This window comes from Eublepharis macularius, chromosome 8 (genome assembly GCF_028583425.1).
Source record: "Eublepharis macularius isolate TG4126 chromosome 8, MPM_Emac_v1.0, whole genome shotgun sequence".
Classification (NCBI taxonomy): domain Eukaryota; kingdom Metazoa; phylum Chordata; class Lepidosauria; order Squamata; family Eublepharidae; genus Eublepharis; species Eublepharis macularius.
The window spans coordinates 109,031,437-109,056,969 of record NC_072797.1 but is presented as its reverse complement, the minus strand read 5'-3'; the positions used below and the strand labels follow the sequence as shown (position 1 = coordinate 109,056,969).

Genomic DNA, 25,533 nt, shown 5'->3' with positions numbered 1-25,533 from the left:
CTTTGTGTTAGTGTTACATGCTTGCTGTGCTGCTGCAGTGTCTCTGCAATCCTTCTAGGGCACCATATTTTCTGAAGCTGCTCTGGCCTTCGTAAGCACCCTGCAAACCAAAATGTGCGGCAGGTTGCAAAATATGTAACAGTTAGGGGTTTTATTGTGTTTTTGAGAGGTTTACTGTTTAAAAAAATGAAAGTTCATGTAGATCTTGTAAATAATTGTTTTGACTTGAGAACTGGAGCTGTTTTGAACTCTCCATTCTTCCTCCTGGTTCTTTCTTTGGATTGGCAAGATGAACAGGCGGTATCCTGATTTGAATTAGGGGAGACGAAGCAGACAGAGCGCTACAGACTCATCTGCTCTTGAATATATGGCATACAAAGCAAGGAGACTTGGGGTGATTAAAAGGGTATAACTTTGCTTAGGACTGCACTATCATTGTTGTACAGTGCCATAGGAGTAGAGTCATAATCAAATCATTTGTTTATTGTCAGGTTTGTTTACCTTCTGTGATTCATGATGAGGAGTATTATGTGGAATGTGATGCTTGGTTTGACATCTAGATTGCTTACAATATTGCCTTTCATTTTAAAAAATGTGTTTTTTTAAAAAAACAAAAGGTTTCTGCTTCTCAGAGATTGTCCAGAGGGCAAGAGTGTTTTATTTATTTTACTAAGCAAACGTCATGTGCTGCAGTTTGCTCACTGCTCAGTGGCAAAACTTTCCATTTTCTTTTGTTTAAACTGAAAGTGGGTAAGAGTCAAAATGCATCAAAGCACATAAAAATCACACTGAACAGTAGATTCACTGCAGCAATGAAGAGAAAATAGTTCCAGGTATTCCCAGATAGACTCACCAAATCAAATAATCTCCAATACTTAGTGTCACATTTTTATTTAACTCTGAACTTGAGCCATTCTTGCATTTAAACATGGTACTTAGCATAAAACATTTACAGATTAATTTCATTTACAGTCTGCCTTCACACTGAGCTTCAAGGTCAATTACACAATTAAAACAATAACAATATAAATTGGAGTGGTATACATTCAAACAACAGTGTGTAAATGGGATTAACATTAAAAGAGCGTGTGTGTATGATGTGCTGTCAAGTCACTTCTGACTTACAGTGACCCTATGAATGAATGCCCTCCAGATGTCCTATCATTAACAGACTTGCTTAGGTCTTCCAAACTGAAGCCCATGGCTTCCTTTATTGTGTCAAACCATCTCTTGCTGGGTCTTCTTTTCCTACTACCTTCACCTTTTCCTAGCATTATTGTCTTTTCCAGTGTCTTGTCTTCTCGTGATTAGAAGAGTGCACTAAACAGTATTCTCCATATACTAATTTTAGTAATACATACAACAAACAGTGAAACAAAAATAGATTACAAAATTAGAGGAGCCTTGTATATGACCAAAAATTGCAATGAAAGCTACCTTAAAATTTACATGCATTGAATATGACCCTATTCCCTTGATAAAAAAGCTCACTCAGATAATTCTGTTTCGCATTTTTTGTGGAATAGTAAATGTGTGGGAGCCTTCGTGATCTATACTGAACATTTTTGTGTATTGCAGACGAACTAGCGTATGGTTTATTGATTTCATTAATTGATTCTGGAAACTGAATCTAATTCAGAATATGAGTACATCCAGTATGTTTGGCTACTGGACCCTGGCTTTATTTTGCTGTATTTTTATTAATTAGGTCTTGCTATTAAATACATTTTATTTCATTAACTGAAACAAGGCCGCCAAACTTTCCACTAGAATCATGTCTTTTCACCCTCTAAACATTTTTTGTTTATAAGGTGTTCAAAGAAACTCTGCCTTCTACTCAGTTTTGTTTTATAGTGTCTGCAACCATCATTTCCTAAATCTGCTGCTCCTTTAACACCATTTTTTACTGTATCAGGGCTCCATCTTTGTCACTTGTAATCCCAGAAAGTCAAGGATTGCATAGCAAATGTGATGGTTTGACAGAGTTTATAAGACTTGGCAACATGGTGACAGTAGTAAAGGCAAATGAAGCCATATTGCTGTGAGTTTGAAACCCCAATCCAGCACTACTTGCACCAGAATGCACACTGGATTATGGTTTCCAAATGTACATATAATATGCATTATAGCTGGTGCACATTGCTCTGATCACACTATCTAAAGGCATGGTGCATTGTATCGCATTGACAGAAATGAAACCGACTCTGGTTTCAGGAGACATGCTACATAATTTCCCCCTGCAAAGTCTAGTTTTATTTATTTTGCTGCAGAAGATTATATGGTTTTATTGAGAAGCAAGGTCCTGTAATGACAGTGCGGTTTTGCCTTGAAAATTATTCTTTGTCATGTCTCTATTAAATATTTTGTTTCTATCAACAGGTAAATGGAGTATCTTTGCTTGGAGAAAATCACAAGGATGTTGTAAATATTTTAAAAGAATTGCCCATCAAGGTAACAATGGTGTGTTGCCGTGCAGCTGCTCCACCTATCAGTCAGACAATACTGGATGAGTCTCAGATGATAGAGAAGGTAATATAATATAAAGACATATGCCTTGTAAGTTGTAGGTGCCATGCTCGTTCTATAGGTTGGTCTTTCTGAGCTAAACATGGGGTGAGTAACCAAGAGTTGGTTTCCATGGGGAACAGGTGAAATCAAGCCGTATTCTACCTGTAGCTGCCCTTCTTAGCTGGCACGTACTGCCAGAGAGTCATTCCAAGCACTCCCTCTGTGCTCTGGCTTCTCCTCTCCTTATGCCCCAAGAAGGACAGAGAGCCAAGCCACAAGTGACGCCTGACACAGGTTGGACATGTCAGCTTCCCTCAAGTTTTGATGGGAAATGTAGGCGTCCTGGTTTTGCAGCTTGGCTCTCCATTACAGCTGCAAGACCAGGATGCCTACATTTCCCATCAAAACTTGAGGGAAGCTGACAAGTGTCCAACCTGTGTCAGGCGTCACTTGTGGCTTGGCTCAGAGTTGCCTCAACATAGTTGAGAGCCAGTGTGGTGTAGTGGTTAGAGTGTGGTACTAGTATCTGGGAGATCCAGGTTTGAATCCCTGCACTGTCATGGAAGCTTGCTAGGTATCTTTGATGAGTCACACACCCTCAGCCCTACTTACCTCATAGGGTGGTTGTGAGGATAAAATGGAGGAGAGGAGAATGATGTAAATGGCTTTGGGTTCCCATTAGGCAGAAAGGCGAGGCACATATGAAGCAAATAAAATTCCAAAATAGATGGTGTCCCTGGCTAGCTGCCTTGGCAGTGTTCCATCTTGCTTACTAGTTTGTCCTCATAATGGAAGCTTGTGTAGTTCAGATCATAGAAAACGTGTAGGGAAATCATTCATGACTTCCTGTTCTACCACTGCTCAACACTCAGCTCCACATTTAGTCTGCGGTAATGTGTTATGTGGAAGTCAGTCTCATTGAATCCAGTAGGATTTGAACATGCTTGAACCAGGTCGCCATTTTCTTTTGTGGGCTGTTTTTGAAAATGCATCTTTGATGTAGATGTTCTGGATAGAGAAGTGGAACTCACACAGAATTTATAATATAGTAATATTCATTGCAATACTTTGCAAACTGCATCAGCATGGTTACTCAGATACTAAAGAAACACAATTGAGAATCTTTTCTAAGAATAGTGGCGTTTATGGTAGACAATTGGTGGCAGCATAGTTCTTATGTATTTATTACATTCTTACGTGTTCTTTTAATTTTTCCCCAGTCTCATATAGATCTTGGAGGACTACTTGGTTCTTCAGAGACAGATGATGCTGATTTGGAAATGGCTACTATAGGCCAGAACATTGATGATGTTCAGGGATCTTCTTTGGCAATGTGGGAAACAGAAATACAGCAAATCGAGCTAGAAAAAGGGAGCATGGGGCTTGGGTTTAGCATATTGGATTACCAGGTAAGTTTTGAATTCTTTATTTCACTGAAAGGAAATGCTTTTTTTTAATTTGTGACCCTTTTAAAATAAGATTTTGGAGGCAATTTAAAGACCAGATCTTATGTCAAAAAATATTTTTTCCTCCATTCCAAACTGGTTCTCTGATAGCATAGTTAAGACAAATAATTGTATCTGAGGAAAGCCAGTTATATAAAACTGCATTAACATCTCAGCTATTTGATAGTATGCATATCATTAATCACCCAATAGTAGCACATCACTTAATAAGATGAATCTACTGAAGAGCATAGCATAAATTACTACAGATGCCATGATAATCTGCTGTACTTAATTTCTGATGAGATTAAGGTAATCTTCTTAATATTGTTGTCCGATACCCTCCTTATGTTCTGTCTCACTTGAATTTCATCAAGTGGTCGGCAGATAGATATATAAACTTTTGGTTCAGGCTGTATTATGTACTATGGGTGGACAGTGTAATATGTGGATCAGCCTGATGCTATTATTTGTTCTAGTGTACTTCTGTGGGACTATACTGGAAAAATCAAGTAGAGTATTTTAACCTAGATCGCAGGTTTATAAAAAGGGCTTGTAATACTTCATTCATAAATGGAGGTTTTCCCCTCCTCCAGTGATCAATAAATTGCTTCTTAGATGTACTTGAAATATTTCCCCATAATTTTTTTTAAAGCTTACACTATATTACATTTTCATTGGGTTCTTCCAACATTATATGATCAAGTATTACTTATAGGGAAGTACTTACCATGAGGAACCTTTGCAATTAATCACTGCTTGGAATTGCCAGTCTTTTAGCATCCCTGAACACTGTCCACATGCCTGAGTAGACCTAGAAAGAAGAAATAGTTTATATTATTTGTCACAGTGCATTATTTAGCTCAACAAATAACACAATTGAAATCAAGTTGTGGGTTCTTGTCCACATGGGAGCTCCCATTCAAGAATAGATTCACCAATAACATTAGTGTTTGGGGCTCGTCCATGTTTGGCTTAAAAGAAACTGCCTGATAAGGACCTTAGACACTGTCTTTCATAGGAAACTTTTGCTCATAGTTTTATCTATTTTAAATTATGTGAGCATGTGAAACACATTTTCTCCTCCTTTTTCTCTTCTTTAATAAGGACCCAGTGGACCCTGCCAACACGGTGATTGTGATCCGCTCCCTTGTTCCTGGGGGTGTTGCTGAGCAGGATGGCAGGCTCCTTCCAGGAGATAGGCTCATGTTTGTCAATGACGTCAACTTGGAAAATGGCAGCCTGGAGGAATCTGTGCAAGCACTGAAAGGAGCACCCATGGGAACAGTTAGAATAGGAGTTGCTAAGCCATTGCCTGTAAGGACGGTAGCTTTTTGCTTCTGTCTTTTGTATTTTGCAGTAGAAACCATATATGACACTTGCACATCACTGTCTTACCGGTTGATGACTCAGAGCTACAGATGTGGGCTGCCTACATTGCAAACAGTTGTGTTTGAAATATGAAAGAAATAATTATGAATAGACCTAGTGTTAGAAATGGAGTTGCTGTGTCCCAAATGTGTAGTCCCAAGCAGAGTTATGCTCTTGTAGGTCCACTGATGTCAAGGCCTTAGAAGAGTACAATTCTGCTTAGGACTGCATTGTAAGTTGTCTAACGTTTCTACACAGCTTACCTTGTTCTGGAAAACAGCGAAATCTCACATGGAATTGCGCAAGAAGACACGATAACAGCATCTTCTCGCGAGATTTCGCATGAGATTTTTCTGTTTTCTGGAACAAGGTAAGCTGTGTGGAAACGGCCTATGTCATATTTCTCGCCAATTGGGAAAATACAAAAAGCAAACAAACAAGATATGAGTTGAAAATAGAAATCATAAACATGCTAAGTAAACAAATTAACATTTTGAATGTCTGAACTTAGCAACAGTCTCTACTTTATGTCGCCTGTATTACCCAGAAACAGAGAGATCCCATAAAATAAACATTCCTACTACCAAGCCTTGATATATAGTCAATAGTTTTTAAAAGATTTAAAGATGTTGTGAGAATGACATTGAATGCCATGGTATATGCATGTGTGTATATTTCTTTGTCCCAGTCATGGTACATTCCTAGATCACCCTTCTACAAAATGTCAAAATTTACCTAATTTACACCCACCCACCTTTTTAAATTGGTGATCTTCAACCCATGAATTTGAAACCTCAGTTGGGTTGCCGAACTCTGCCTGTGTGGTTGCAAGCTCATCCAGAACTAGCATTTATTGCTACCATTTGGAAGAACAAGCTGCTAATATGCATGCAAGATGGTGAGATGAGGTCACATAGTGACGGAGAGGATTCCACCAGGCCCTGACCCTTGCCTTGTTCCTCACTAAAGTACACCTCTTGATGTCAGCTTGTGTTTCCTGTCACAGGGTCTGTTGGTCTGCTGCCTGTAGTTCTGGCCTTGACACCGGTGAGATTATAATTGTGGCTTCCCCTTTTCCTGTCACATGACATGGTATCATGTACTTGCAGCTCAGTGGGTCCCTGGTTGAGAAAAGTTGAAGACAGCTGTTTTAAATTAGTCCATGTTCCATATTTTATGGCATTCATATTGACCCCATAAACATTGTTGTAAACAAGGATCATCCTGCAGTATATATTTTTCAGCTGATGATGTTTACGTTGAAAATGGCATTGATGGGAAGTGTAAAAAACAGTTGATAACAAGTTTATAAAAATTGCTATGTTTAGATAGCTCTCTCAGTGGATTACAGTTTGATCCACAATCCTGTTAGGTAGAACTATTTATAATTAAGCTGGTTTATACTTCATCTTAGAGGTAAGTGCTAATGATTTCAATGGAAATTACTAACAAACAATTGTTTTTAGGGTCTGGGAAGAAATGCGTTTGAATTTGCTGGGAATAAATAGGGTTACTTTCAGGGTTTTGTCTTTTAAAGATTTTTTAGGCATGAATTTTTAGATATCTAAGGGGAAATTATTTTTTAAAACCAGATATTTATCATTAGAGCTGGGGGAAAAAATCAGATTCCTTGGAATGAAAGGTAACACTTTTGTGTAGGACTAAAGAATATTTCAAAATCCTGGGTATTGGTATATAATTTTCCATTCCTCCCCCCTCCCCCATCCTCCAAGCCCTGTAAGTTATTATATGTGTCTAGGACTATAATGTCATTTCCAGTGATCTATCTTCTAAGCTTCACAAATCACTCATCTTTCTAAAATCCCCTTAACATTACTCACTTTGCATGTTCTGAATACTGGCCATCCTCCAACTCAAGAGCTTCATTCTTTCTGCAGCTTTCACCAGAAGAGGGCTATGTTTCTGCTAAGGAAGATTCCTTTTTCTACACTGCCCGGTCCTTTGAGGAGGAAGGGCCAGCCGATTCAGCCCTCTTCCATGCTGAGCTGGCTCTGGTTAGTGGAAGGGTCCTTACAATGATAATGTGTGCAAAACTTGAAATCTATGTCTTCGCATTGATTGGCTTTTTGTCTGCAGTCAACATGGGAACTGTCTTCATGTTGTAATGTTTAAGATGCACTTTAAAAAGTTAAGCATTTAAGATCGTGGCTTAGTGGGACAAGATGCTGATAATAGAACATTTCTCTATATAGTAAGAATGGACACTCTGACCAGTAACATTCTGTCTGTAGTAAATCAAGAGTAATACTTCAGATTAGATTTTTATAGCTAAAATAAATGCTTATTACCAAATTTTGATAGTTGTTTCTGTATACAAGAAGCAAATAGAGGCAGCAATCCTGTATTCTTAGCATATACTCCTAATACTGTTGGCATTTATTTCTGAGTAAGCAAGCACCTCTTTGAGTTGTCAGTCACCTAAACAAACCCAATGATATTTAAAGAATGTATAAGAGGAGATCGATACACCACTGCAGAGGCTTTCTATTTTTCTTGACTATTCTTGCTTAGGTAGGGCAATGCTCCGTTTCAGGTATGAAACACTATACAGTTGTTCTAGAAGCTAGTTTTTTGTTTTTGTTTTTAGTCGTAGGGCTGTGACTTTAAACAAATGTCATGGGACACCATCCAGCCAATGTTCAGTAATTTCAATGTAAATGTTGGACACCCACACTCAGACACATACAGACACACACATCCACACCCACCCACCCACCCACACAAAATTGTGACAATATTGATCATAACCAACACACTGTAAGTTTTTAAAATCCATTATTCAGAATTCCTCTTTCATCTTTTTTTTTCAGTATCCCAGTTACATCACTCCTATTTTATGTGGGCTCTGTGAAGTCTGACTCATGTTTTTAAGTAACATAAGAATCTTTTCCACATTTCTGCTTTCTGTGATTTTCCAATATTATCTACAGGAATCAATCACATTGGTCAAGCCTTGGAAAGATGTTGCAATTTGAAGGATTAAGTAGTCAGCTAGTAAACCGATAGTCTCACTCTGTAAAAGGCATCATCATATATAGGCAGCATCCCCATGAAACATTGCCCTCTTGAAGTGCAGGTGAGCAGCACTTTACTGCCCCCCCCCGTTTCCCTTTAATTTATGAGGAATCTCTACACTAGATATTGCCTGCATGTTCTAAAGCATTCCATACAAGTGTAGGGATAGAGGTATGCTTTAGAAAACACAAGCGCTGAGTTTCTTAGGAAAGCAAACTCTGTACCATACTTGTATAGCAAGTGGAGCATAGAATAAACATAGATTGTGTTATGGACAGTAAAATAGTAAAGAGTCCAGTAGCACCTTTAAGACTAACTGACTTTATTGTAGCATAAGCTTTCGAGAGCCGCAGCTGTCTTCATCAGATGCATATCTGATGAATATGGTTATGGATGCATAACCATGCATAACCATGCACCTTTAGTCTTAAAGTATTAGTGCTAGTCTTAGTGCTACTGGACTCTTTACTATTTTGCTACTACAGACTAACACGGCTAACTTCTCTGGATTTATAGACAGTGTCATCTGACTGGATTGACCATAGACTCAACTGACCTGGAAATTCTTCCCCAAATGAGTGGAAGCACACATGTCACTGTAACAACAACATTCAGTTTATATACCACCCTTCAGTACAACTTAATGCCCACTCAGAGCAGTTTACAAAGTATGCCATTATTATCCCCACAGCAACAGTCACCCTGTGAGGTGGGTGGGGCTGAGAGAGCTCCTAGAAGCTGCGACTGACCCAAGGTCACCCGGCTGGCTTCAAGTGGAGGAGTGGGGAATCAAACCTGGTTCTCCAGATTAGAGTCCCGCGCTCTTAACCACTACACCAAACTGGCTCTCTGTGTGTCCATTCATTAAAAAAAGCTTGCATGCCCAATGGCATGATCCTTATTTTGTTTATACATTTGTTACTGGCCATATATCTCCAGGTTTTATTTCAGAGTGATAGAAATACAGGATTATGTGCATGGGCTACCAGCCAGCTCTACTAAAGTGTATGGCTTGACTTCAATAGGAGTACGATAGCAGCTATGCCTTTTGAGTTAAGAAGTGAGTGATTTAATGGGCACAATGCTGGGAAAACATAAAAGTGCCGTTACGGTGCAGGAACATATGCAAAAAGTGGTTAAATACAATTAATAATAAAAATACTGATTAATAAATTAGCAACAAATGACAGCTAGCTTGAAAACTGTTCAAGCATTATGTTAAATATAATAGGAACTGAAACCATCGGCATTTAATTAACTTCGTGGAATGCCAGATTTAAATATTGATGACTGCATACCTGTTAAATAAATTTTTTAAAAGCTTATAGATGCACAGCATCCCTATATTTAGTCACTGGACAACATTAGAGGTTTATTTCCTCTTGAGAAAGTTACATGAAACCCAATCAATTTGTTTGGTGTATCAGGTGTTGCCTATTTCATATTTAATATACCTTAAAATTCAGCTTCATGCTCTGAGATTCCTGCAGTATTGACCTTGTTACAGAGAAACAAGTTGAAAAAAAGAAACATACCTGTTACATGTCAAAAATTTCATATGTAGATGATTGAAAGCCAAAATATTACAAAGCAAAGTAGCAGGAAGTGTATTTAGTCATAGATATGTGTTTGGGGCTTATGTGATACAAAGGTAGCAGATAGCCTGACTGATTAAATTGCCTTTGCTATTAGGTAGACTCAAGCGAAGCAGATCTAGCAGAGGAATCCACTTTTGAATCACAGTATTCCCTGGACAATGATGGCACCTTCCAGTCTTCCTCAGTTTCAACTCTGCATGGCAGCACCTGTGCCAATGATCTGAACTATAACCTGTCACTTGTCTCTTCAACTCCCAAGGTAAAAAGGGGGAAATATTATTTTATTGATGGTGATAAAGCAACTTTGAACAGGAAAACGTTTTTGCTGGCAGCTGTGCTAGATGTAGAGACTCTAAATGTTGCCTGTGTTGTATCATCTATTCATGGTGGGTTTTTTTATAAAAAAAAAACATTAGATTACGGAGAAATTTCATTTAGGCAGTGTTGATTGAACTTCTTTCAGACTTTGGAAGACAAAAGAATCAACAGGCCAATGGTACTTTGTATTGTTTGGGGGGGTGGGGGAGAACACAATTCTGAGGTGCTTTATAAGAAAATAATGGACTTCATTGCAAACAAATCTAAATCATAATGGGAGATTTTAGTTGTATGTAAGAGCAACGAAATATTACTACATGCATAGCAGTTTAGGCATTAAGAAATGACTCATTTTCTTCTTAATAGCAAGCAGTTTGTTACAATGGCTCTTAGGAAATGAGCTCTCAGAATGATGCTAAAATTAAACCAGCACCAAATGGCAAAATACTGAAATTAAACTTAATAAACTTGTAAAAGAGCAAGTTTCTTAAGAAATACTATAAAGCTTAATTCTATATATATATATATATATATATTTAAAAAGCATTGATCCCATACCCATGTACAGTTCCGTTTTTTTAACTTGACGGTGTCTTTTGTTTTCTGTCCCATCTTAGTTTCCCCTCCAATTCTTGTCAGCCTGTTCATTTTTAAAAGCTTGAATATATTCCATGTGTTTCCTGTAATACTCAAGGTGGGCCCTGCATGATTGCCGGAGATGTTGAGTCATTTTCCTGGTTTGTTTGCAGTGTATATTCTTGAAAAGAGGAGCTGCTCTTTCTTTCACACCTGAGATTCTCCAGCTGGCAGTATTCCTTCTGGAATGTATTTCTGCCTTTACTGGCCATGAGGCTGACAGCCGGAGTTTATCTCCTAATGGAATTTTCTAATCCACAACAGAATGTACCTTTACTGTGCCAATGAGCCAGATTGCATTGTTTAATTTAGTAATTGTTACTTAAAGGGATTAGACAAGGTGTATACTGGGAGATGCACATTCTGCAACACATCTGGTCTTATAGAAGGTGTCACACTGGCATTTCCATTGAGGAAAAAAAATGAGGAATAAAGTGCTCACATTCAAACTCAGTAGTGTTTACTTGGATGCATTATGCAGAGATGCATAATGGGCAGATTAGGGGTGTATAGCTTTGTGGGACTGCAGTAGAATGGCAGGATTTGAGTCCATTGGCACCTAAGAGACAAACAAGATGTTCATAGTAATAATAATAATAATAACATTCGATTTATATACCGCCCTTCAGGACAACTTAATGCCCACTCAGAGTGGTTTACAAAGTATGTTATTATTACCCCACAACAAACACCCTGTGAAGTGGGTGGGGCTGAGAGAGCTCCAGAGAACTGTGACTCGCCCAAGGTCACCCAGCTGGCTTCAAGTGGAGGAGTGGGGAATCAAACCCGGCTCTCCAGATTAGAGTCCCGTGCTCTTAACCACTACACCAAACTGGCTTGAGAGTCAGAGTTCCCTTCTAAAGACATCAGTAGGAATGGAGATCCCTGAACCTTTATATTCCAGCCATAGGTGGATAGGATGGGCAAATAGTTGCTCATGGAGCAAGTAGTAAGCACTTTCATTATGATGCAGTGACGTCTATGCAGGGCTTTTTTTCATCTGGAACATGGTGGAACAGAGTTCCATAACCTCTTGAAAATGGTCACATGGCTGGTGGCCCCGCCCCCTGCTGCTGGAGTGGCGCGGAGGGCAATCTAAACTCTCCTCTGTCTGGAGATAAGGGGGCGGGGCCACCAGGCATGTGACTAGGGGTGTGCAAAGGCACCCTGATTCGTTTTTTTCCGAATCTGCTAAATCTGAATCGAGAGGCCGATTCGGATTTAGCAGAAATCCGAATCGCCCAGCCGATTCGGGTTTACCAATTCGGATCGATTCGGATCAATTCAGGTGTTTTTTTAATGGGAAAAAGCCTCCCCCAGGCTTCTCTGAAGCCTGGGGGAGGCATTTTCCCACCGAATCACCCCAAATTTGGTGGGGGCCTTCCTCTAACTCCCCTCTAACAAGTTTCAGAACGATTGGACTTTGGAGGGCCATGTTATGGCCCCCCAAACCAGGTCCCCCTATCCTCTCCTAAAAAAAAGCCATAGCTTTAGGTTGCTGCTGCTCATCTTCATTCATTTTTTCCTATGGGGAAAAAATGAAGAGGAAGGCTTCCTTTGCCAGGGGTGGCATTTTGCATGCAAAATGCCCCCCTACCCTCAGGGGCCCTTCTCCCACCTCTACTCCCACCCCCCACCAAGGCTCAGCCTGCTCCCACTTGGGGGGGGGGCACCCCAAGTAGGTGCTCTTATCTCTACCACTTACAGCCGGGGGAGGCTTGTCTTGCCAGGGGTGGCATTTTGCATGCAAAATGCCCCGTACCCTCAGGGGCCCTTCTCCCACCTTTCCTCCCACCCCCCACCAAGGCTCAGCCTGCTCCCACTTGGGGGGGGCATTTCATAGCCTCCCCAAGTAGGTGTTCTCAGCCCCCAAAGTCCACCCCTTACAGCCCCACACAAACCCAATTCCCCCCCAGCTGCCACACACAGACCCAAATCCCCACATTAGCCCCACACAGACCCAAATCCACCCCCAGCAGCCCCACACCCATAACCCCAGGAACCCCAGGAACAGGCTGGCAAAGGCCAGCCCTCTCCCTTTGTTATGCCGGGAACTTCTAAACTCTCTTTCCCTGGGCAATTCTGCACAGCCCAGGGGTGCCACAATGGTGGGCACACTTCTGAGTGCCAGCTGGTCCCTGTGAAAGAGCACCTGAACCACAGACACCCTCCCTCAAATTCCTCCACCACCTACAGAGATGGCTGGCCAGCCAGCCCCATTGTTCCCTTCCCTATGATGGGAACCAACTGCACAACAAAATAAAACACGAACAACACAAAATAAAGTTTTTAAAAAATTATTTTCTCCCTTTCAAAGTACAAGTAGGCAAAGCATTATGACACATTACACCAGCAGTCCCCCACGCAGAAAAATAACACAACTCACTTAACATCAGAGAATCACAAAAGCACAATTCCTGTCAAAAACACTTTATTTCTCAAACAGCTTTCGGTTACACAGCAGGGGGCACACCAAAGGGCATTCCAGCATTCCACCTCACAAAAATAACACAACTCACTTAACATCAGAGAATCACAAAAGCACAATTCCTGTCAAAAACACTTTATTTCTTGAACAGCTTTAGGTTACACAGCAGGGGGGCACACCAAAGGGCATTCCAGCATTCCACCTCACAAAAATAACACAACTCACTTAACATCAGAGAATCACAAAAGCACAATTCCTGTCAAAAACACTTTATTTCTTGAACAGTTTTAGGTTACACAGCAGGGGGGCACACCAAAGGGCATGGCAGCATTCCACCTCACAAAAATAACACAACTCACTTAACATCAGAGAATCACAAAAGCACAATTCCTGTCAAAAACACTTTATTTCTTGAACTGCTTTAGGTTACACAGTAGGAGGGCACAACAGGGCACGATAGCAGTGTACTACACAAAATAATACAACCCACTTCACCGTCTTTGACAGCAATTGTGTTTGGGTGATTCTCTGATGTGAAGTGAGTTGTGTTATTTTTGTGTAGTACACTGCTTTCATGCCCTGTTGTGCCTTCCTACTGTGTAATCTAAAGCAGTTAAAGAAATAAAGTGCTTTTGACAGCAATTTTTGGGGTGATTCTTTAATGTGAAGTGAGTTGTGTTATTTTTGTGAGGTGGAATGCTGAGGGCAACCCACTGAGTACCACCACCTCTTTTCCCAGAAAAAAGTCCTGCTTCTATGAATGCATTGAAGGACTTCTTGGAGCTGAGGAATTACCTGCAGTAGAAGGTATCTGTATTCTCTTTCAAAAGCTGTTCCATGAGGGGATTGTTTAGGACCGTACTAATAAAAAAATCAATACAGCACCCAATAAAATTTGTTTTGGTGGCAAGGGAAGAGTTTTATGATGAAAACGATGTTAGATTTCTTTTTATATTATTCTCTTGGATAACATGGGAATGTTACGCTACTGATAAGTTCATAAAATAAATGGTACCCCAGTTTAATTCCAATATTGCTATATATGCAGTTAAATATGGTTTCAGAAGAAGCAGCATGAGAACTTTAAGTATAAATGTCTAAGGCAGGAAAAGCAGATGCTATTCAGATGAAATAAAGCTGACTGAAGTGTCTCCTGCTCTTGATGAGATTTAATTAATTGCATCATGCCGATTAGAAAGTAGCATTTAGTCTTTGCTCAATTTACTTGCCAAGAATTAGGTTGAACAGACACATATGAAATTGTTTTAATGGTTCTCTCACCACTCTGTAATAGATCCCCCCCCTGCCCCCTAATACTCCTTTTCAATCACAATGATGATTTAGCGTATGGAACAAGTACTCTTCTGAAACTATATTGCTATAACTAACCCATGGAACATAGATATAATGGGCACCATCAATATATGTCTTCTTATTTTGGGAACAGCAATGCAGAGACAATATTGTATCTTATAAAATTATGATTTTATTCTATTTTCAAGCTGATAGAAACAGCATCTTTCAGATAGCTTTAAATAAGAAAAGCTTGTACTGTATCAGAAACATTGGGAGAAAATCCTGTTCATTTAAACTATTAACAGAAACTTATGTATTTTTAATCAAATTTTTATCTCTAGAAGGCGCTCAGGGTTCCATACATGATTTTCCTTTGGCTCCATTTTATCAGATGAATATAGGAGCAGTCATGCTGGATCAAATCAGTGCTTTATCTAGTCCAGCGTCCTGTTTTACTCAGCAGCCAACAAGGTGCTCCTGGAAAACCTACAAGCAGGACACCAGATCCAAAGTCTCTGTCTGTTGTTGCCCCCTCCTCAGCACTGATATTCTAAGAGTTATGGCCTTCAAACATGAATTTCCATTGTGACTAATAGTTAATCATGGATTTTTCATTTTAAAGCCAGCTAAATGAGTGGCTTTACCACATCCCACTGCATTGAATTCCTCAAGCCACTCTGTCTTTACGGAGAAGTAATTCTTTTGTCTGTTGTCATCATGGGGCAAGTTAAGCAAAATGAGAACAACATGCCCAAGGTCACCAGTTTGTTTCATTGTGAACAGGGATTTAGAATCTATGTCTACCAATCCAGCCCTGTACTTTCTCTGACTACTATACCATATTAGCGTTGGGGCCAACTCTTGCACTGGCATATGAAACCCTTTTTTCATTGTACAAAAGTTTGAATATTTCAAATAGTTGTACTCATGTAGGTTCTTCAGATACTTGTTTGTTTTCTTTCATATCAATGGGTCTTAATAACCAAAAAGATTTCATATGAACAAATTAGCTATAGTACAATGAGTAATGATTAATTCTTTTACTTCCTATAGCAAAACAACCTAGTTGGTTCAGGGCAAGAGAGTGATCTGCAGGTAAGGATATTGTGGTAGGACAATGGATGTCTTTTGGGTGAAGGTTGTCTCATTTTTTCTTACTTGATTCTGATATTTGTCCGATTGTATTATATTCATAATCTAAATAATATTATTTAACACGATCCCCAGCAGTCTACAAAAATGAGAATAAAATGCACCTGACTTTTGAATAATAGTTAACTGTCTTATTTTAACAGTGGTATATAAAAAAATTGAAATTCTTCTCATCTTGTTCTACAGAGTATTGGCATAGACTCTTCAAATGCTTCAATCAGTTACCAGCTCTCTGACTCAAACCTGTACAATGTTGATCTAATGCAGAGAGGGATAGAGAGCAAATCTGCTGCAGAAGTGTGTGAGGAACAGCCTGCTGGGTTTACAAGAAAAGATCCAGCAATATCCGCACCTAAGAAACTAGTTGAACATGAAAATGAAAGTGCTTGCAGAGAGCCTCTGCTAACAGCCGAAATCATGCAGAATGCAAACTTAACTTCCAGGTTGCCACTTGATTATACTGGAAAAGTAAGAGTTTTACTGTACTTTGATGGTGCTACATAAATATATTCTCCTTCAACTTGAGAGGCTATTCCTCTAACAGAAGGGCCACTTAAGTTGGAAGAACACTCCTTAGGTTGGAGGAAGGCTTCAACCTTTGCTCAGTGGAGTGGAAGGATAGAGGTAGAATCCACTCCATTAATGATAATGATGGCATAAATTTGTGAATCCATTTGACTCAGTTAAAATAAAACAGGATTGGGCTCTCCCTAGAGATTATTGGATTTATATTGATTCCAGAACTTTATGTACCTATCAACTTTGATGGTTGAATTGTAGTATAACAGGGCTGGCCCTAGTAGTCAACTTTGTACTTCCCAAATGTCTTTTCCGTATCTTTCATTTGCATTGTCCTGTCTGGTTCAGGGGAACTGGAAAAAAACTTGGTGCCAGTTAACATGATACAAAGCCCCTGTGGCCACCACAAGCACATTGTATCAGATGTGCAGTAAGAATTCTGTGACTCCAAGGTGGTGGTACTCTCTGAAGTTTGCAGAGACACATTTGCTTTTACTGTGAACCAAAGGAGCCATATGTTTCCTGTATGCCCTGTGCACCTTACCAAAGACAGACAGATAATAATAAAAGAAAGATTAAATATGTAATCATACCAGAATACCTGAGCATACAGGAGCGTGTAGGTTTTCCCATTGTTGAACCTGTGCACTGTTTGTTGCCTTCTCACTCTTTCCCTGACAAAAGGCTCACAGGTCAAGTGAGTGAGAGCTCTCAGGCTTCCTCCTGCGGAAGCATTCTCAGACCCAGCCAGTAATGTTGTGAAACTTTACTTTGCAAGAAGCCTCTCTCCTCAGCATGAGCTACAGCAGTTCAAGCAAGAGAATGAGAATGCCAAGGCACCTGGAGGAAAGCAAGCTGGCCTTAGTGAAAGCAGGGTAAAACTACAACCACCCAACTATGGCCTGCTCTTTTCCTGGGTGGTTTTACTCCCCTCTGTGGCAAGATTGCTTTTCTCCTGAAAGCCACCTGAGTGGTCGGATGAGAATGGAGAGGCTCCAGAGAAGGGTGGGTTGTTGTTTTGTAGAGAGGTCAGTCCCTATACGTTCATCCCTAGCACACCTCAGGGAGGCTCACAGTTGACCCATCCCCCAGTCTCCCCAGCCGTGGCTACTTCAAGGTGGGAGCCATCTGCCAACCACAAGCCCCAGCACATAATGGCCTTTCCTACTTTTCTGAAAGATGGGGCAGGGGCCACCTTGAGGAACAGTGCTCTGAAGAGCCACAGATGACATGTCAGACACCCACATGTGACTCCTGGGCCACTGAATGAATGTCACTGGTCTAAGTAAAAAGGGCTTTAGCTTTCACCTTCCACCCTTTCATCTCTCACATGTAGGAAATTTGCATGAAATGGTAGGGACACCGAAATTTCTCCATTAGAATGAATAGTGTGTTATTTCACGTTATGAAAGTGGTGTGAGTGCCAGAGGAGGCTGAAGCTGCTTCTACTGTATGTTGTAGTTTTGATCAGAATTTGGCCCATATGTGTCTGGGAGGCACACATCTCCTGTTCCACGTCTGATACAAAGTCCCTGTGACCATAGGTGTTCGTATTGTGTGATTTGGCCCTACATTGGGCTGCTGGTGTACAAAGTGCCTGTGATGCTCAATTTGTGTTACAGAGGTACATCAAAGGGCTCTGCTGTGGTTGACATAGCATCTATAAACTTCTGTACAGCAGAAGTACTCTGAATGGTAAATAAGGGATATCTTTGCCAGATGTCAGAAAAATCTTAATCCTTTGATGATGAATTTGCCGCCTGCTTTGCAAACAATACGTTAGCAAACAGTATGTTAGATGGATAATATAGGGGTGTGAGAAAGGTAGGCAAATGAGTAGCAAAAATGAGCTTAGGCCAGCCTGTCACATGTGGGGCAAGGAGAAGAAATTGTGGGACATCTGGACAGGACCAGGAGGATCTGTGGACTTGGTTGCAGTGTAGAGGCTAGCCCAGGCTCCTGCCATTTCTGCATAGCTGCCAGCAACATAGGAAATGGCTATTTTATACTGTTGCCTCACTGCAGTGGAACCTTGTGAGCACACTGGTGTTTCAGCAGAAAACCACTTTGTAACTTATTTTTCCTTTAGCTCTGTATGATTAATTTAAAGGGGAACAAGAGCTTTGTAAGCACATTTGAAATATGCATTTCTTATTACATAATGCCCGACAGATTGGGAGCCATCTGTAATTTATAAATCACACCGAATCAAATCATGTTTTCCAGATTTTTGCTGTTATGAACTGACATTGTTTTTCTTCTTACCAGGATCAAGTATTTTTAATGGAAAATAGTAGCCTAGCACCTTCTGGGAGGTGTTCCACAACCCTAAGTTCAAATAAAAACAAATTTGAAAAGACTATTACTATTGCAAAAGGCAATTCAAGTCTAGGTACGTATCTTTCTTGCTTGCTACACACACATCTTTTTATTGTGATTATTCTCAGTTCTGCCTAGATATTATATCAGCCCTTACTTGTTTCAGCTGAAAAACACTAGTTTTGGTTCACTGCTACTGACTCAAAACTCTCCATCATCAGCCTTTTCTGTTCATACCTGTGGAGGTAGCAGATATGGATGTTCATCCTTTTGCAAGCATGAAGTTGCCCCCCTACTGAAATGAGTAAAGAAGCCCTTGAGAGTGGGAGTTCTGTGGTTACCTGGATCTTCCATATCCATAGCAAATTGGATTAGAGCAACTGTGTGAAGGAAGTCTGTACATTCTCCTTTCCACCAAGTATCATGTGAAGGCAGAACATGGTCTCTGTATGCGAACAATGTGCCTTTCTGTCTCTTTAAGTTCCTGGAAAGAAATCTGTACTAGGGGTGTACGCTTCAGGTTTCCAATTCGGAATGATTTGATATTTCCGAATCAGCCCCAGCATTGCTGAACCGATTTGGAAATACCAAAGCAAAGCTTTCTAAAGTGCTTTGGAATGCTTTGGAAAGCTTTGAGTAGAGCGGCAGCAGCCACAGCACTTTTCTTCTTGTTTGCAAACAGCAAGAAAAGTGCTGCTTTCATGCTTCCCACTGCCTTTTTTCACCCAAAGGGAGGGGGGATGAACAGGTTTAGGAAGTCACTCGCTACACTGTTTGCAAACAGCAAGAAAAGTGATGCTTTGAGCCCATGCTTTTTTTGCCCATTGATGCTTTGAGCCTATGCTTTTTTTACTCAATGGGTAAAAAAAAATGCTGCTTTCAAGCTTCCTGCCTTTTTTACCATTGGTTAAATTGAAAGCAGCATTTTTCTTGTTGTTTGCAAACAGCAAGAAAAGCACTACATCTGCTGCCACTCTACCCGAAGCTTTCTGAAGCGGCTTAAATACCTGAATCTTTTCCCTGCTTTGGTAAACCCCAAGTGGGAAAAATGAATCTTTTGTGGGTGCACATCCCTAATCTGCACAAACCAGTAGGTTTTTGCTCAGTCAGTGGTACTTCCAGTCACAGGCTCTGTTTGCTACAGTATGGCTTGAACTTTCGCTAGAGCAGTTATCTCAAATCTGCATTTCTTCTAATTAGTTAATTTTCAGGTGTCAGACTTTGTATGTCTAGAATTAGTTGGAATGTCTGGAGTAGGCTTAAAAAGAAAATAAGCAAGTTATTCTTTAAAAGATAGTAACCCGGGTGTTTACACATTTCTAGTGATTAGGTTATGGTATGTATTCCAATCCAGTTTGATAAAGGCTGTGTAAACGTGGGGCTTTTGAATGTTTTGAATACAAATCATTTTCATCTTCTAGTATCCTATTCTTTTATTCTAATTTTTATGTATTATTCTTGTCTTCTAGAAGTAACATAACTTAAGATTTGCCTTTATCATTGAAGACTTCTTTTTCTTTAAAAGCCTTTACCTCTTGGATTGAATGAACTGTAGTGCATTGAATTTAGTGCAATCTTTGTTATAGTGCATAGTTTGGAGAAATATTTCATCCAGTGTTCTCTGCTTAACAGTTCCATGTAGGCAGAAAAGTTATGTTCCCAGATGTGGAGAAAGTAAACATTGATAGCGTGCTTGAATTGAGACCATAATAACCTAATTTGATTCAGTGCAGGTTATTGTTAAAGGTCAGCCTTTGCTACCATATTACATATAATGGTAGCTATAGACTAATCCCCTCCTTGTTTATTTTTTCTTAAAGGTATGACTGTAAGTTCCAATAAAGATGGCTCTGGAATGATAGTCCGCAGCATTATCCATGGTGGTTCTATAAGTCGTGATGGACGGATTGGTGTAGGAGACTGTATACTGTCTATTAATGAGGAATCTACCACTAATTTAACTAATGCACAAGCACGGGCTATGCTAAGAAGACATTCTCTCATTGGACCAGATATAAAGTATGTACAGTGAAATAGGATTTGGGTTGGCATTCAGGAATATTGTGCGGCTGGTTCATGCTATTTTTTTAAAATGAAGGATAAGTTTATATATATTTGTAAAATTCATTAACTTTGAATTAAATTTCCAAACATAGGAGTTGCTATGTGTAGAATAAATATGGCCAGAGTAAGTTGGATATGAAATAATCACACTCTTATTCAGATGTTAATGGGTATTCAAGGATTTCATGCCAATACTCCAGCACTTTGTAACTTTATAGGCTATCCCAGATAGCCAGAGTCAGGCCACTGGTCTATCAAGGTCTGTTTTGCCTGTTCTAACCGACTGCAGCTTTCCAGGGTCCAGGTAGAGATCTTGCTCATCTCTTCCTACTTAATTGTTTTACCTGGATCTAAACTAACAAGCCTGGGGATTGAGTCTGCGACCTTCTGCATACAAAGCAGATGCTCTGTCCCTGGATCATGCCTCAATATGGAATCCATCCACTTGTAAGGAACACCCCAATCATTTCTGTGAAGGGTGTAGTTTCCAGTCTCCCTAATGTATTTTATTTTTATTTATATATGGTGCCTTTTTCAAAAGAAGTAAGGCAACTGCATTTTTCACCCGATTCCGCAATTCCAGGGCCACAGCTGAAGACTTCTTTGCCTCTTACCCTTGCTGAATTTATAAGATGCCAAAAAAAAAGTTCAAGTGGCATATTCTCTGGTTACATTAAAAAATAGCAAAATCAAAAAGAGTCCAGTAGCACCTTTAAGACTAACCAACTTTATTGTAGTATAAGCTTTCGAGAATCACAGTGATTCCTGAAAGCTTATGCTACAATAAAGTTGGTTAGTCTTAAAGGTGCTACTGGACTCTTTTTGATTTTGCTACTACAGACTAACACGGCTAACTCCTCTGCATCTATTAAAAGATAGATGACTCATATATAGTTCATGAAAGGTTCATAGAACTGCCTGTTCGCTGAAATGAGTGGAAATTTCGTTTTGGAGAAACTAATTTGTTTTCTCTTCATCACTGCACTGTTTGTATTTAATATTTAGTCAAGAACATATGTTGGCAGCCAGTTGTGGAACGCAGTCAGAATGACCAGCCACCATAAGTATAATCATGCTCCCTTGAAGGGTGGCTGAAGGAGTAGCAAGTGATAGGGGAAGAGGGAGTAAACCTGGTCTACACATCTCCTTCTCTCTCTTTCTGATCAGTGATGGTGTCAGGCATATGAGCTGCTCTCACTGAATGGTAAGGAAAGGAAGGTGTTGGAAAAGAGTCCTGTCTACCACCTTCCTAGATGCCAGATATTCCATTTCACACATGACACAGTGAGCAGCCCTAGCATTCTGCTCCTTCTTGCCTGAAAAGCCTAATGTGTATGTATGGGGGGTGGGTCTCAGTTTCTGGATGCTGCAGTAAGATGGCAGAAGTGCCCATTTGCTTGTGTCCTGCTGCAACAGGAATTTCTGCATCATATCGTCCATGTACATGTCGTATGATTGTAAACATCTGGTCAGGCAAATAGACTTGCAAGCCTAGTTGACATTTTTATATTTGACTTTTCCTTACCAAGCGGTTGAATACAGAAAGTATGACACCTGACATTAAGAATAATGTTCAGTACATCTTTGATTAATAAAGCAAGCTCTCTCTTACTAATTGAAATTAGTAGTTTAAAATGGGTACATAAAAGAAGCCTAATAATTGTCAATTAAAAGCATATTGCTACATTTTTCTGTTGGCGTTTGCAAATGAGTTATAATATTAGAATAAATTCGGATTCCAAAGAATAGTGGTATTTAAGGCATTTCATTATATACCGTAAGTTCCCAGGGAAAGGGAGGGAAATAAGACATGGGATTTATTTGATACATTCTGTTTTATAATTAACAGGTTTAATATACAACTATTCAATCCAGGGGTAGATCACCACTGATTTCAATTTCATGCCTGTTGCCTCCAGAGTTGAGTCAACCTGCCCAATATTTAAAAACAGATGGTTTGCTCATGTGCTCCCACTTATGATCCATAATGTGGTTTCCTTCCCAGGAAGTCTGCTTAGGATTCCAGCATATGAGTTCACAAGCAGCCACGGTTTCAGTTATAGGTTTCATTATCTATCGACACGCCTTTTTTCCCGAGCAGAATAGGCAGATGTGTGGGCCTGAACAGAATGTGTAGCTTCACTTCTCAAACCACCTTACATTTCTGTAATAATAACATCCAGGGTTTTGCTTTTAGCAATAGCAACAACAGCTGTTTGTAACATCTGCCAGATAATTACTGAGCTGATTCAGAATTCACCTGGCTTAACCGAACGTGTGGAGATGAATCTCTGATCAAGGCATAAAAGATTGATTGCAGTTCCATTTTTCATGCTTGTTAATAATCACCGCTATACACTCCAGCAAAGAGCAGATGCTTTCTGGGGGTGGGGTGGGGGAGGTGAGAATAGAATGGAGGTGAAGATGGGGAAAGATGGAAGAAAACAGGGAGAAAACACTTTACACGACGTGTTCATGAATCTCGCATTCAGCACAAGTCACTGACATTTGTTAACACCATTGTAAAAAGATGCTGCGTCGTATGCTTCACATTCTAGATCTTCTCCAACACCTGCTGACGATCAGGCCCCTTTTTATGTGTGAGTATTGGTGATTCAAAAGCTCATTATAGCTCTGTGTTTCCACTTGTCTGTTAAATCATTCATGCTTTCATAACATTCAAAATAGCCGGGATATATCCAGATATAGGTACAGTGCTACACGTCACATACCGCGCGCACGCGCACGTGCACACACACACACAGATGTTTGCAGCCAATTAAGGAACATTAACATAATTTATTAGCTGATTCATTACTCAATTAAATTAAACATTACAATGTACATCTTAAAGACATGTAACAAAGATAGCAGCTTATCTCTTCTTAAGTAGCACAGCCAAATCACATAGTTTTCAGATGGAATTTGTCCTTAAAGGCATGAGATGATTTTAGGAGTTCCACACTGATAGTTTACAAGACTTACAATTTCTTCACAGGCCGCTCCATGGAGCACTGAGTTGTAGATGGATCTAATATGATAGTTTAATCTTTTCAGCTGCTTATGGGAATCACTATATTAATGTACACAATATAATAATGCCTTTATATGGACATTTATTGTTCATTGCAACACTAGTGAGGAAGGATACTTGCACTGGACATATGCTGATTCCATGTAAAGTCAAGTCCTCCACCCAGAACACTTTTTCCTAAGGTTCTAGTCACTGATACAATCATAGATGTACTGATATCTGGATTAATCTCACTGTCATATTTTCTGTGGCACTAATGTTTTTTTATTTCCTTCATTAAATAACCCCCCAAGTCTATTTAGTTGTCAAGCTTGCAGACTGTATTGTAATTTGTCCTGAATGTGATTACACATTGCCTTATCTGATACATTTTCTATCTTCGTATATGAGCAAGTTTCTTGTGTCACTGTCAAATCAAGCATGCAACTGACATTTCCACCTATATTGCATGCTGCATCGTGTTTACACCCATCTTCTGACTTTGTTCAGTACGGAACATTAATCTAGCTTTATTTGGATGCTTTTTGAGTACAGGGTTGACATTCAGACATTTCATTCGTTCTCAGCTTTAGGTTTGTATTCTGCCAAGTCTTTTACCCATCTTTGTAAATTCTCTCCCATCCAAGTGCAAGCGCCTTGTGATTCTGAGAAGCTGTCTTCTGGCTAAGTCAATGGTTTAGAATTTGTAACAACTGCTCCAGGAAATTCTGCTTCTACTATTGGCTTCCTGCACCTTGGCTACCAGAAGGCAATCCGTTTCAGTCTACTTAAAGCAATGGTTGCTTTGGATCATTTTATCACTATTACGCTACTTTCATTCTTTAAAAAAATACCCTTCAGTTTGTTCCACTTTTCTTTGTGTTTCATTTATGTGTTTTCATTGCACTTCATGTGTTATAAGGGCTCTTTCTTCTCCATATCTATTATCATCCCACTTACCTTATTAACTAATATTCTTTCTCTTAAATGAGCCCCTTAAGGACAAAAACTTTCACAAGAAAGAAACTGCATTTTAGCAGCAATTTTTTTCTCCTTAAAATGGTGTCTGTAATTTTACAATAGCTGAGTTGATACAGCCACCGGTGGTTTGACAGTGGGCTACAGTAAGAAGACACAAAGGTTTATCAAAGTATTCAGTAGGGTGTAAAGAGATGCAATGCAGATAGAGAGATCATTTCCTTTCTCTGTCAGAATATGAGAACTTGGGGGTGGAGGTGGGGAATAAAGTTGGTGAGCAGTAGATTCAGAACAGAAAAGGAAATACATATTCACTGAATGAGTAATTAATTATTGCCACAGAATGTAGTAATGGGAATTAGGTTAGACAGCTTTAAAGGGGGATTTATTGAGGATGAAATTCACTGAGGATAAAATAGTAGCTATCAGTCATGATTACTAAATGGAACCTTCATATTCTCGGGCAGTAAATCTCTGACTAACATGGCTGCAGGGGGACAATGAGGAGAAAGCTCTGCTCTCCATGTCCTACTTATAGGCTTCCAAGGCAACTGGTTGGCCACAGGGTGAAACAACGTGCTAGACTAGATGAACCATGGCTGCCTTTGTGACATAAGAAAGGCATTCTTTTTCACAATTTATAAATTGCCTTTCCAAGGTATCTGAGAAATGAAACAAAATATTTAAAAATATTAATTTGGCAGTAAAATCTAGTAGCACTATCAGAAGCAGTAGATAATGTGAGGGTTTTAATCTAAAAGCATCAAACAAGAACCTCATGTGCCTCTTGCACAAGTTATTCTGTATTTGTGATGCCGCTCTTGAGAAAGCCCTGCTTTAGGTGCCAGAAAA

At 39.7% G+C, this 25,533-nt stretch overlaps 1 protein-coding gene across 1 annotated transcript in view; it reads left to right on the top strand.

The window, feature by feature from the left end:
- Positions 1 to 25,533, top strand: part of MPDZ (multiple PDZ domain crumbs cell polarity complex component) — a 128,631-nt gene that overhangs the window by 47,938 nt on the left and 55,160 nt on the right. The window contains exons 15-22 of the mRNA XM_054987026.1: positions 2,380 to 2,529; positions 3,729 to 3,917; positions 5,061 to 5,270; positions 7,223 to 7,339; positions 10,053 to 10,217; positions 15,975 to 16,256; positions 18,576 to 18,699; positions 20,447 to 20,645. Coding sequence (XP_054843001.1) covers positions 2,380 to 2,529; positions 3,729 to 3,917; positions 5,061 to 5,270; positions 7,223 to 7,339; positions 10,053 to 10,217; positions 15,975 to 16,256; positions 18,576 to 18,699; positions 20,447 to 20,645 — 1,436 coding nt within the window. The remainder of the gene's footprint in view (positions 1 to 2,379; positions 2,530 to 3,728; positions 3,918 to 5,060; positions 5,271 to 7,222; positions 7,340 to 10,052; positions 10,218 to 15,974; positions 16,257 to 18,575; positions 18,700 to 20,446; positions 20,646 to 25,533) is intronic.